The 13,549-nt window shown below is 36.5% G+C and overlaps 2 protein-coding genes across 3 annotated transcripts; one reads left to right on the top strand and one right to left on the bottom strand.

The window, feature by feature from the left end:
• Positions 1-1,994: 1,994 nt before the first annotated feature.
• LOC117930224 (glycerol-3-phosphate dehydrogenase [NAD(+)]) lies at positions 1,995-4,831 on the top strand. The gene is made up of 11 exons (XM_034850754.1): positions 1,995-2,351; positions 2,495-2,571; positions 2,653-2,725; positions 2,844-3,061; positions 3,148-3,255; positions 3,493-3,556; positions 3,694-3,731; positions 3,824-3,944; positions 4,014-4,068; positions 4,163-4,211; positions 4,418-4,831. The coding sequence occupies exons 1-11, from the start codon at positions 2,192-2,194 to the stop codon at positions 4,598-4,600; spliced, it is 1,146 nt and encodes a 381-aa protein (XP_034706645.1). The 5' UTR covers positions 1,995-2,191; the 3' UTR covers positions 4,601-4,831.
• A 1,061-nt stretch (positions 4,832-5,892) lies between these two features.
• On the bottom strand, positions 5,893-12,933 carry LOC117930225 (alpha/beta hydrolase domain-containing protein 17C-like). Of its 2 annotated transcripts, none has more exons than XM_034850755.1 (5): positions 12,364-12,921; positions 9,392-9,428; positions 9,042-9,278; positions 8,859-8,906; positions 5,893-6,536 (listed from the first exon to the last, which is right to left on the bottom strand). In XM_034850755.1, the coding sequence occupies exons 1-5, from the start codon at positions 12,663-12,665 to the stop codon at positions 6,054-6,056; spliced, it is 1,107 nt and encodes a 368-aa protein (XP_034706646.1). In that variant the 5' UTR covers positions 12,666-12,921; the 3' UTR covers positions 5,893-6,053. The 2 variants fall into 2 exon arrangements, with proteins under 2 accessions (XP_034706646.1, XP_034706647.1); XM_034850756.1 differs by having other exon boundaries at positions 6,422-6,536; positions 8,855-8,906; positions 12,364-12,933.
• Positions 12,934-13,549: the final 616 nt, after the last annotated feature.

Below are 13,549 nucleotides of genomic sequence, written 5' to 3'. Positions count from 1 at the left end.
GGACGGTAGAGCACAAAACGTTGCCTGGCTCAACATGATAAGACTCTGCATGGTCTCACGAGCTAAGCATGGGCTCCTAAGCGTCGCCCATGGGGAACGTTCAATAGTATGCAGTTGAGCTCTATTTATGAACTGAGGGTTTACTATGACTATCACCTGCACTAACATAAGGCTATTTAAGCATTCTCTTTCCATTTTTTAATATTTTATTCATTTTAAAAAAATTAAATAATTTTCACTCTAAAGCTTTATTTTTAATTTATATATATATATATTATAAATAATTTTAAATATTTTTTTTACTATTATGTATTATAGTCTACAACTTCTCTTTTCATATTTATTTAATATATTTTGTTGAATACTCACTCTTTCACATATCAAAATAACAGATTAAATAAATATGAAATGAATAATATATTAAAAAAAATTAATATATGTAGGATTATTTTAGAGAAGGAAAATTATGCAAAAAAAAATATGTTAAAAGAAATATGTAATGCACGAACCTCGAAAATAATAAATAAAAGCACTCATTCTCCCCGTGGGCTTAGCCTGATTGGAAATTGTAACAGGCCTTGTACAAGCACGCTGGGCTTGGGGGATTCCTGGAGAAGTACATTAATTCAATGGGTTGTGACTTGTGAGGAGCCATGGAGCCAGCGGCCCAGCGCCTCATCAGATTCACTGGAAGCATTGTCTTCATGCTTGGATCGTAAATAGCTAGTCGGAATTGGTACTCTTTTGTACTTCCCACCCGAAAATGGGTTGAAATGTACTTGGATTCAGCCCTCGTTCAACATTTTAGCTTACACTAGGTGGAATAGTAACGAAAATACCCTTTGGTGGAACAAATTCCCCATTCCTTATGAGGAATATATATATATATATATATTGGCAGAAAACTTATAAATTTTAACACATAAATTATATAATAGATCAACACTAACAAATGAACTAAAAGGCGATAAATAAAAACTAATCTGATTTGGAGATGTGCGTGTAGACACAATGTCATAAAGTTACTATTGCCTCTTGATGTGCAAGTATCATTGATCGATGGTTACTTTAAGATAAAACCTCAATAACTCTCTACAATGTTTTCTCTATGAGCATGTTGATAGGAAGATTGAATAAACCATTAAGATCTCATTGCCCAAGAAAAGAAGAAAAATAACAAAAAGAGAGAGAATTTTTTTGGATCACTTTAAAAGGTAAGGAAGACTCTTTCTTTCAAAGGTAAACATGAGAAAAAAAACCATTATAAACGTAAAGAAAATGATAATTATTCCTAATCTCAAAAATCTTAATAAATATAAATGTTTATTTTTTTTTATATAATATAATTGAGCAGGGACGAAGGGGACGAAGACAGGTTCAAGGTGAGGAGTAGGACCTCCGTCCCCGGTTTAGAAAATTTTCCCCATCTTCAATGTCGACACTGATTATCACTCTTTGTCACCATCACATTAAGAGCGGATCCCTGTGGGGGCGAGATCGGATGAGCAATTTTGCCATCCTTGTTGATTTAGCCCCTTATTTAGCATATGGGTCTTTTTTCCTGCATGGGCAGTCTGGGAGCTTGCATAAATTGAAAGGCATAGGGGCCCGACTTGGAGATGTTAAAAGCTCGGAGTTTCCATTAAATAACCTGATGACATTGAAGGATGTATTTTTAAGGAAAAACTATCAAGGATGTTCGCTTCAATCATCCAGTACCTATTCCATTTTAACATAATATTGATGATCTTTTTATTTTTTATTTTTAAAAAATAAAATGATATCCCATTGAATTTGCAGGAGTTGGAAACAAGTTTTCCACAGAAAGAAACATTTTTCCCATGGAGATATGGGAGGGCAGAGCCGCGGTGCAATTAGGGTGGTCGGTGAGGCAGATGCAAAAGGCAAATGGGTTCACACTGTGGCGACAAAAGAGGCAAGCGAGGAAGGGTAGCGACTTTTTGGTATAAGCATAGGGGAGATCGTCAGGTTTGAAAAGGAACATAAATACACATTGTTTCTCTCGATACGTGTCTGGCTTCTCCGTCTCCGCTGAACCTTCATCTTCCCTTATATTCCCTCTCTCCTCACTCTCCTCGTGTTCCTCTTCCCTTTCTCTCCTCCTCCTCCTGCTCTTGTCCACACATTTCTCTCTTTCTCTCTCTCTCTCTAGATCTCTCTCCCCCTCTACATGGCTCCAGCTTTTGAAGATGAAACCGCATCAGAGACCAACTTCTCAGATGTTGAGCAGCTTCATAAATCTAAGGTCACCGTGGTGGGTAGTGGAAATTGGGGCAGTGTGGCTGCAAAGCTCATTGCCTCCAATACTCTCAAGCTTAGCTCATTCCATGGTTAGTTCAGTCTTTAATTAATTCTACTTTTGCATGCAAACATGTGTCGGTGATTAGACCCGGATATATTATTGTTCCCAATTGTGGAACACAATGTTGAACCCAAACCCAGTTTGAATTTTACGTTTTGATATGAAATTCAGATGAAGTAAGGATGTGGGTGTTTGAGGAGATATTACCAAGCGGTGAGAAACTCTCAGAAGTCATCAACCAAAACAATGTAAAGCCTACTTGCGCCTTTATTATACTTTCTTTTCAGAAGTGTGTTCCAATTCTTGAAACATTTCATATAATTTCTCAGGAAAATGTTAAATACCTTCCTGGTATAAAGCTTGGCAAAAATGTTGTTGCGGACCCAGACCTTGAACACGCAGGTAACAAAATTCGAAGATCTTCTGAGAATTTTGACTTGGATTATGAGTCATTTGTTTATTGTGTGGTGGATATGCGTTTGCTTTGGCTTGTGGTTCTGATTGGCGAAAAATTGTGCAGTGAAGGATGCAACCATGTTGGTGTTTGTGACCCCACACCAATTCATGGAGGGTATATGCAAGAGGCTTGTTGGGAAGATAAGGGGAGATGCGGAGGCTATTTCCCTCATCAAAGGAATGGAGGTCAAAATGGAAGGCCCATGCATGATCTCCACTCTCATTACTGACTTGCTAGGAATCAATTGTTGTGTTCTAATGGGTGCCAACATTGCTAATGAGGTAATTCCGGTTTGTTCATATGATCAATTCCTACACCATCCCATTCCACAGTTGGCCCTACTCAACATTTGAGACTTGATATGCAGATCGCTGTGGAGAAGTTTAGTGAAGCAACAGTTGGATACAGAGAGAACAGAGATATTGCAGAGAGATGGGTTCGACTGTTTAGTACTCCATATTTCATGGTTTCAGCTGTGAGTCTGATACCCGCATTCATCTAATAATAAACACCATCCAACTTATGAAAAACACATGATTACCCAAAGTCATCTAATGAGAATCAAAGGAATCATTTTAGGTTTGATCAGAACATGATACATTGCTATGCAGAAGCATTACTACAACTAATACCTTGGGCTTCTACTATATTACAAATATGGTGAAAATTGAAGGCATAACTTACTTGAACCTCTTTTTTAATGAAAGAACAGGTCCAGGATGTGGAAGGCGTTGAACTATGTGGAACCCTGAAGAATGTTGTGGCCATTGCAGCAGGTTTGTTTGTTTGTTCGGTGTTTTATTTTTTTTTTTTTTTCGTTTTCCCTTTTTTTTTTTTTCTAGTTCTCTGTTTTCCTCACAAAATTTGATGAGTAAATGGAGGAATTGATCTGAATTTCTCTTAAATATAACAGGTTTTGTGGATGGGTTGGAGATGGGAAATAACACCAAGGTAAGTGAAAATACTGGGCATGGTTTAAACTCGTCACTCCATGCAAAATTCTGGGTACAACGGTTTGATCTCAACTGTTTGTGATATTCTAGGCTGCAATTATGAGAATTGGTCTAAGGGAGATGAAGGCTTTCTCCAAGTTGCTGTTCTCATCTGTTAGAGACAGTACCTTCTTTGAGAGCTGTGGCATAGCTGATCTCATCACAACATGCTGTAAGGAAGCAGATAGATTAATTTTTAAAGCTTTTCCTTAGAAAATAACCATATTGTTGTCCATGGCAGTGGGAGGAAGAAACAGGAAAGTTGCAGAGGCTTTTGCAAGGAATGGAGGGAAAAGGTTACTCTATGATAGATATTTCTGGTGCACAGAACTTAATCCAAGTATAGCCTAAAGGCCCATTGTTTGTAACCTTGGTGATTCTCACATGCAGGTCTTTCGATGAGCTTGAAGCAGAGATGTTGCAAGGTCAGAAGCTACAGGTATCTACCATGCTAGAACTAATCATAGTAATCACAGTAGCATGCATATCATGTATTCCAAGCATAACAGCAATTCATAACTATCCCATAAACCATAGCATTTTGAGGACTACTATTGTTTAGATTTCAAACTCTTGCAGCATTAGCTATTGAATGTAAGTGTTTTCGACACTCTGCTTATCGTTATTTTCCTTGTTTTTCTTAAGGGTGTTTCGACAGCAAGAGAGGTTTATGAGGTTTTAAGTCACCGTGGATGGCTCGAACTATTCCCGCTTTTCACTGCAGTGCATGAAATCAGCATGGGGCGTCTTCCACCCTCGGCTATAGTTGAATATAGTGAGCACACACCCAGACTCAACCTGTTGGAAGGCTCTGCTCAGTACTGTTGACTCTTCCAGGAATAAACCAATGTTTCCCTCCATTCCAAAGATAAAAGTAGTAGTTGTTTGTGAAACTAGCATGAAACATAAGACTCAACCGAAACTTTCAACTGTTAATTCACAACTTTCTGCAATATGACAAACACAGTTACAAATGCAGCATGTAAGGACAAGGGAGGCTTCAGGCTTGTTCCCTCTGTAGAAGGAAGATGAAATTAACTCTTCTTAGAAGTTCCTGCATTCCATGTTCTTCCTCTATTTCAGACATCTTAAGTATTCCATTTGCTGATGAACTTATGAATCTGATAAAGTCATGCAAATTCCTTAGTAATTCCCCAACATATACCTTACGTGTATGGAACTGAGGATCATCTGGTCTTAAGCAAGGTCCATTAATCTAAGGACCTAAATTTGACCCCTTAATTTTTAAATTTAAGTGAACAGTTGCTGTTAACACCTCATTCTAAGCCATGGGTAAAATTAGTAGCCTAATTTTCTGAAATACATTTTAAAGGGAAAGAATGCTTAGAAATATATTTTAAATTGAAGAACCCTCAAAAGCATCTAGAAGGCACACTTTTTTATCGATATACATGTTGGTTCAAAGCACATAGACCTCAGAAAAATTGCTATAAAATAGGGGTCTTCATCAGATGTTGGTGAAGTTACCTACTTATCCACTGGCATCTGAGAGTTTGCAAGGTTTAGACCCTACAACCCTAGGCTTGAACAGCGGGGAAAACTATTGATGGATCTCTCAAACCTACCATAATCCATCAAAAGTACGGTCTTATAAGAGGATCATTGTTGGGCGGATTCCAGTTCGCCAACTTTCTGGCATGAAGATCTACAGTGCTTGAGAACCACTACCAACCATGATGGACCAAGATCAAGGTATGAACCCCACCTGCAAGCTGTTCCCATAAAATTGTATATGATGGACCTGGAATCCCCATATGATGATTACCCATATCCCCATGCTGTACATTTTTGTAGAAGTTTTGTTATACACTTCATAATCGGCAACTTCTGCTGTGTAGATAGTCTGTGAAGGTTCCTATATTTTCGTTATTGTTTCCTTTTCTGGGTGACGTTTGGAATAGCATGGTCAGAGCTGGAAGGTACTTGTGCCTGAACGAGGATTTTCTTATCCATCTCAGATCAGCCTTTAGGTATTGCCGATGATCTGATTAGAGAAGGAAATCTTCTCCATATTGGAACTCAAAATAAGGGAGGAAACCCTTGCTTCCGTACCTAACATGGCAGAAACTAAACAGACACAGGACCAGAATCAAATAGAGTGATCCCATCATAACACCAAACCCTTTCTCATTTCATGCTAGAGTTGTTATAGAACTTCCACAAGCCAACTACACAGCCGATAAACCATAAATAAGAAAAAACAAACAAATAATTTTTCCCCCACAGGAGCAAACCAGCACCTGAATTTTTTGTTTTAGAATTACCCAGTTCGTATTCGTTCCAATCGGTCCACACTCTTCCGAGCTCTTTCCAGTTGGTGGTCAATGCTTTTCCGGGACTTCTCATGGCAATCAACACTTCTCCGAGACCTTTCCATTTGGTCAAAAGACATTCTTAACTTTTCTAGCTTATCAGCATTATTGGACAGGTTTTTCTGTTTTTCAAGTCTGTCAGTGCTCTGCCTTGGTTTCTCTCTCCGGTCGGTGCTTTTCCTTGAAACCTCGAAAACATCAGTACTCCTCCGAGACTGCTCAAACTGATCTGTGCTTCTCCTAGAACTGTTCCTCTGGGAAGGCGATTTCTCCACAGTTGATACAAATTTCTTGAGATGCCTGATATACTCAGGATAGAGCTCTAAATCACAGTGGTTCCCTCCTTTAAGCCATAGAGGTTCATACTTCTCTTTACACAGTTCCCAGAGTTGCTTGCCATGGGAACAATCAACTACTTCATCTGAAGTTCCCTACACAAAAAGATATAAAATAATCAAAATAAAAGAGGTTTAAATAAAAATAACATCTGAGATAGTCCCAACTTTATGTTAATACATGTAGCTCTCATAATCTTCTTGATACTAAGAGTTACTGATTAATGAATGACACTACAGAAATTGTTACGGTTGAAGGCTTGTCAAGGGTTAGAATTCTTATGGTATTTTTCCCAAATTTTTGAGAAGACATGAGATCTAATATTATAAACATCGACAAGAATCAGGAAGCTGGATGTCCTTTTATCTTATTCAGCTCTGCCTATGCAAATATTTCAAGCAACATAGAACACAAGCATATGGATAAAAAAAAAGATGAGCACTGCATCCAACAGCAACAGTACACTCTTCTTCACAAAATCTGCATTGAGTTAGTAAATTGAAGCATATAAACAGAAATTTTGAAAGGACTAGAGGTATTATATTAAAATAGGTGAACTCTCCATGACTTAGAAATCAGTTTGGTCAAGAAAGCATACAAGACAAGCTCTGCTCAGTTGCAGACCAAGCCACCTGTATATCAGTCTTACAGAAAAGTTCATGATGTCAGCAAACACCAGTGTTTTTGTGAATACGACAGGGAATATGAATCGTGATTGGATAACTAATAGGGCCCGACTTAGGTTACCTGGATCCTTCTTTCACTGAACACCTATATTCATGATCACCACCATCACTCTCTTATCTCGGAAAAACAACTTCTGAAACTCAACCTGCCTTTCTTCATCTATGCATTGCAAGGGAAATTGGGAGCCTATATACATCATCCATGGGTGAGGAGATGGTTATCCAAAGATTACTGAATGTGTAATGGTAAAAAATCAACTTTAAAATGGTTCTAGAATATCTCCTACAGTGATGGCCATTATCCCCCTTTTCCATCAGTTGAGATCCAGATGCAGCAATATTTCCTTCTCATAGAGATTAACCAGCTCAAAAGGAGGGGTTGGACTCTTCCAAGTAGATGTTACTTGTGCAAAGGAGCGGAGGAAACGGCAGATCACTTGCTTCTACATTGTTCCAAAGCAAGAATGGTGTGACACTTGATTTTTTCTCTTTTTGGAGTGGAGTGGGTTATGCATTATTTAGTTAGAGGAAACTTGTTGGTTTGGAAGGAGAGGAACAAAAGGGCTTTTAATGCTGTTGAGCAATCCAACCAAACAGTCAAATCTGTTTTTTTTGTATACTTTTGGGAATTGGGCTGTATATAGAGGATCACACAATGTCAATGATAGATTTTGTAGATTGGTTGAGCTTAAAGTAAGGAGAGGGGTCTTTCTGTTTATTTCATTTGTTGCCATTGGGCGTTTTTTGTATACTTCGTGCGTACTGTACTACGCCTCCTCTTAAGCACTTTTAATACATACTTACCCGTTTGCCTATAAAAGAAAAAAAAAAAAGAGATTAACCAGATAGGAACTGTTATATTTCTTTTACCTTAAGTGAAGTTATTTATTTATTAATTTTGATAGGACTTGAGTGGATCTATTTCTTTTACCCTGAGTGAATTTATTGTGTCTGCTTGTCAATCATCAAAAGTGGCCATATATTGCTCACTAAAATGACAGCTTGTTTGGTTTATGGTCCTTGCATAGACCCAAAGACCAACAAAGCCTAGAATTGACTGACAGTTGAAAAGAATAGGATTAGAACCAAACTGACAAATGATCAAACATGCATGGTGCATCATCAATCGTGAAGGATGAAGGTGCAAAATGCAGATAAAAAAATTCAAAAAGACAGACAATGAAGTGACATCAATCTCAATTAATACATACTAATCATTGTCTCAAACTACCATAAAACTTGAGACATGGAAAAATTATGAAGGTTAAAAAACAACAATTAAAGTAATGAATGATGTAGGTTTATGGTTATGGCTGAAAAAGTTTACAACATCGATATATTGTTGAGAATACCAATATGTTCTTTAAGTCCTCAGTCCAACCTTCAATTACAACACAAAAAACATGCTTTAACAAATAACTTATTTGAGAGTTAAATAGATGTAAAAGTAGTACTAGTGTAATGTAAAAGAAGTACTAGCATGTGATTTCTTGGCCACTTAGTAAAATTGAAACTAGAAAAGCCTCCAGAATAAACTAGAAATTGTTAAATTCCATCATTAACCCAAAATTATATTCAAAACAAAGAAGAAACAAATCTAATCATCTTCATGCCAGTCACACAATAAAGTATACATCTAGAAAGAATATGGGCATGATTTTACAACCACCACACTCAATTCTTCTTATTCGGGAAAAAGAAAATTAAGAATGTTTGACATGACATACTTACATGAATGATGAGCACAGGACAATTAACCAGTGGAATTTTGTCAATGTTCTGCACACAATCAACAGAAACCAGCACTCAATTCCATAAAAAATAAATGCAATTATTTTTCAATTAATATATATATATATATATATATATATATATATATATATAAAGTAATGCTAGATATTTTGAAGAAGATACCTTATAAATGTCAAACCAGTATGTTCGCTTTACAGGATACATAACTCTTAAACCTGAAAGTATAGGACTATGCAAAACAACAGCTCTTAACTGAGGCAGCCTAGCAGCAAGATCCAATGTTGGGCCACTCCCAACAGATTGGCCATAAAGGATGATATCTTCCTGCTTTGCACCATAGCTCTCTTCAAGACACTTGTATACAGCTTCAATATCTGCATATGTATTCTGCTCACTTGGCTACAATACAGGCAACATATGGGTTTTAGATGACAATTTCAGCTACTATTGTATTGCCATTAGCAAACATAAGTGAAATCTTTTTATCATGAATAGAAAAGAAAGCAACAAACCTTCCCAGATGATTGCCCGTACCCAGAATAATCGTACCTGCATATAGTTACAGATGTGAGTGAGAAAAGTGTATTCCCATGCTTAATTGTCAACTAATGCATATTTAAGAATATTTCTCCACTTTGAAGATACAAGTGGGAATAATAAGAATGCTCGTCTCATTTAGCTTATGGTATTTAGTCCCACTAATGTGGATAGCATACTCCTCTGGAAACAGAGACACAAGCAAGCAATGAAGGAAGTTAACTTTGCAACCTATAATGAGGCATGTGATAAAGTAAGAGAGTAATCATGTAGTAATTTGAAAGCCATATATTAGTTATTCTGCATGTGATCACAAGGTAAGAAAAAAGTGAATTGATGTTGGTTGGGGCAATGATGCATGACCTTAGAATTCTTCAATATTCTGTATCTCTCTGATTGATATATTGTCTTGTGCTGAGGCCTAGTTAGTAATAACAACTCTAGGGCACAAAGGAAAACAACAACATATGAATTTTATTTTGATTTGCTTCATCAGATTATATATGGAAGTTAACTTTGCACCCTATAATGAGGCATGTGATAAAGTTATAGTAATCATGTAGTAATTTGAAAGCCATATATAGTAGTTATTCTGCATGTGATCACATGGTAAGAAAAAAGTGAATTGATGTTGGTTGGGGCAATGATACATGGCCTTAGAATTCTTCAATATTTTGTATCTCTCTGATTGATACATTGTCTTGTGCTGAGACCTAGTTAGTAATAATAACTCTAGGGCACAGTGGAAGACAGCAACATATGAATTTTATTTTGATTTGCATCATCAGATTGTATATCATTGCCCCTGAAGTTATTATTACTAACTAGGCCTCAGCACAAGACAATGTATCAATCAGAGAGAAACAAAATATTGAAGAATTCTAAGATCATGCATCATTGTCCCAACCAACATCAATTCACTTTTTTCTCATCTTGTGATCACATGCAGAATAACTAATATATGGCTTTCACTTTTATTTTTTATTACAAGAATGTTTTGCATGTGAGTGCTAGTCTTGTAAGCATGGCTATATTTTTGAGAGTCATCTGAAATGGTTTTGTGACCATTTAAAAGGTTGCCAACTAAGGAAAGAAAGAAAAATTTAATGTTGTCTCCAAGGAATAATGTTGTGTCCAAGGAATAGATTGTGAAATCATTATACATAGAGCTGGCATCAGCATTTGGTAATTCATTTAAAAGTAGAAAAGCTGGGAGCTTTAAGATCGTGAAATTGAATATAAACATGACACATGACACAGATGCTGCCCAAAGCAAGCACATTCTCCAAAATGATCCTCTGTACCGGTCTAGTGTTGTGTAACTAAACTAAATGATGTCAAAATTTGAAACTAAAACAAACGGTAACAAGGGAATAAAATAAAGGTGGTAATGTACAGACCCAAGGTACAGGTAAATTTTCCTAACATATTTATTATTGAAAACTCCTAATACCACGCATCATTTCTGAAGATAAGATACAGGAGTAACTTCCAAATTTGCCTCATGAAAACTTTTGCCAACCAACGGTTCCTTGAGAGCAATTCTAGAACAATGTCTCATTATTATTTCAACTAAATCTGTTTGAACCTTCGCAACCTATTTAGTTCTTTACTATTAAATTTTTTTATAAAGTTTAAATAGAGTTTTACCTTGTAATAAACTATGTGATACCCGACTACAATTTTTTCTAAGCAAATTAACAATACATATTAATAAGGCACCTAGCAAAACCCCATTAAAGAGTTAACCAGAAAGTATTTCCTCAAACAAAAATCCAGTCACCAAAGTATAATATTGATAAGTCCTTGGGAATCTTTGACTAGATTTCAAAAGTTTAACAGTCACAAGAATTTCCTAAAAACCAGTCACCAAGGCATGTTATTGATAGGCAAGTATAGAGCTTCTGCACTCAGCACTTAATGGTTAATACACATGTTATTAGTGTAGTTCTAAAATTTGAATCAAGTGTGCAATTGAAACCTTCAAATTAAAAATCAAATTCAAAACATAAACATTAGCTGATAAAATCCCCATTAAATCATAAAAAAAGGAAGAATGAAAAAATACCCCATAATATCCACAGTGAGATACACTGGTAGCAACAGTGTTTTTTCTCATCTCATCCAATAGAATTCGGTTATGAATCAAACTCTACTAAAAGGAACATGCGATAACAACTAGAAAGAAGATCACTACAGTACTACATCATTTCAAGAAAGAAAATTAAGCTATGTGCCAAATTGGCAATTTTCAACTCTTCTATGGAAACCTCTTCAATTTGATTATTTATGGATCTAACAAACAATCATTAACAACTGATCTTGGATCAATCCTCAAAATGGCATTGGTCTTCTAATGGAGATCAATTGATCGATTCTAGGAAAGGTGTGCTAAATAGGCAAAGGGGTCATAAACTCTTATACTCTATGCCTTACAGAAGAAAAATATGGATCAATTGACAGAGACTGAACACCACCTCTAGGAAATTAAACCACCTTTCAGCAAACTATGGCTTGAATTACATCATTTAACGCCCCCAATATCTAATAACTTCCAATTAAACCCAAATGCAAAGAGGGATCCAAACTAAAATTCTCACTATAACCAGCCAAATCTCCATGTTCAGCAAATTTCCGAGAATCCCGGCTCAGCACTCTAAATTTTCCATTTCTTTTAAATAAAAAGGAAATAAATAAACAAAATCATCAAAAAAATGGAAGCGAGCACAACTAAATACATCTAAAAAACCCAGACGCCAAAAGTCTCTCTTGACACAAACCACTGTGAAACCAAAATCCCCGACGCCGGAACTCTCTATTTTTTTTTTCCCCTTTTTTTCCTACACAAATCAGCTGCAGTATCAAAACCCAGATCCAAAACTCACAAAACAGTAAGAGACAAAAGAAAGAGAAGCTGAATATTGCATTAAGAAGAAGAAGACAGTACCCCATGAGATTAACTCTCAAGTGGATGCTCAATTCGATGAAGAGCTCATACATCTGGCCCAGATCGGCGGCGTTGCCATGAGAGTAGAGAAGGGTTGAGGTCGCCATGGGGTGCCGAACATACACCGCCACAATCTCGGTGCCCCGACGAGTGGGCAATTTGAGCACCTCCACGTTTTCACGGTGCGGGAAGGGACTGAGAAGCAACAGCCCAGTGAGGTCGTCCCTGATGAGCTTGTAAGATGGTGGGTTGGGTGGAAAGAAGGCGAACTTGGCAGCCATGGATGAAGTAACTCCACCCATCTCCACCTCTCTCAAAGTTTTCAACTCCTCTCTCTAAATTCCACTCTGTCTCTCAAGACTCTCAACACTCCCTCTATCTCTATCTGAACTAAAATCAGATAGACATTCTCTCTTTCCTTCTTTTTCTTTGATTTTCCAGAAGATGCTTTTGGAGACTAAGATGGAGGGGAGAGCTTTACTATCACTTTTCTTGGAGTAGCTAAGTAGCAAGGCATGGACCTTCCATTATTTTTGGGATCATGTGAAACAGACACTGTGCCCCTAGTTTTTTTCTTTTCTTTTTCTTTTTCTTTTTTTCTTTTTTCCTTTCATTTCTCCTCCTCTAGAATCTACCAACTGAAAATGATTGATTTTTTGTTTTCAGAATATTTGAAATCCCCATTCCAAGGAAAGTGATCTATTTATTTATTTATTTTTATTTTTTTTCTTAAACAAAATAACCCAATATTTGAATTTGTTGCATATTTGGAAATTTGACTTTAAAAGGCATATATTTTCATAAAGTACAAAAGTACTAAATGAAATATATTAAATGTAAAATTAAATAAAAAATTGTTCGCAAATATATTTTCCAAAACTTGGAGTGATTTTTTTTTTTTAATATATACATTTTCCAGCTTTTCTTATTATTTTTTGTTTTTTTTTTTTTTTTTGGTCCAAAACATTCAAGATCATACCTCAACAGCAAGGGGTTAAATTGACCTAGTTGACTCCGGTTTTGGCATCAAATTGATAAATACAATGAGACTGAAGTGGATGGGCTTTTGTAGTTTTTGGCACAATCCTCCTTCATTGATTTTTTTTTTTTCTTTAATTAAATTTTCCCAGGAAACGTGTGGAACAGTTGGGGGCCTGAGCGTCAAATTAGGCAATCCAAATAGGTT

This window comes from Vitis riparia, chromosome 14, assembly GCF_004353265.1.
Source record: "Vitis riparia cultivar Riparia Gloire de Montpellier isolate 1030 chromosome 14, EGFV_Vit.rip_1.0, whole genome shotgun sequence".
NCBI classification, from domain to species: domain Eukaryota; kingdom Viridiplantae; phylum Streptophyta; class Magnoliopsida; order Vitales; family Vitaceae; genus Vitis; species Vitis riparia.
The sequence above is the reverse complement of the archived record's forward strand: the minus strand, read 5'-3'. Positions and strand labels throughout refer to the sequence as shown.

Excerpts from the sequence above, each read along its gene's own strand:
- LOC117930224 (XM_034850754.1), top strand. The coding sequence starts at position 2,192 with ATGGCTCCAGCTTTTGAAGATGAAACCGCATCAGAGACCAACTTCTCA. Across the intron at positions 3,062-3,147 it reads GTGCCAACATTGCTAATGAG|ATCGCTGTGGAGAAGTTTAG; the intron begins GTAATTCCGGTT and ends CTTGATATGCAG. Across the intron at positions 3,945-4,013 it reads TGATCTCATCACAACATGCT|TGGGAGGAAGAAACAGGAAA; the intron begins GTAAGGAAGCAG and ends TGTCCATGGCAG.
- LOC117930225 (XM_034850755.1), bottom strand. The coding sequence starts at position 12,665 with ATGGGTGGAGTTACTTCATCCATGGCTGCCAAGTTCGCCTTCTTTCCA. Across the intron at positions 9,279-9,391 it reads ACGGGCAATCATCTGGGAAG|CCAAGTGAGCAGAATACATA; the intron begins GTTTGTTGCTTT and ends CCTGTATTGTAG. Across the intron at positions 6,537-8,858 it reads GTCCTGTGCTCATCATTCAT|GGAACTTCAGATGAAGTAGT; the intron begins GTAAGTATGTCA and ends CTTTTTGTGTAG.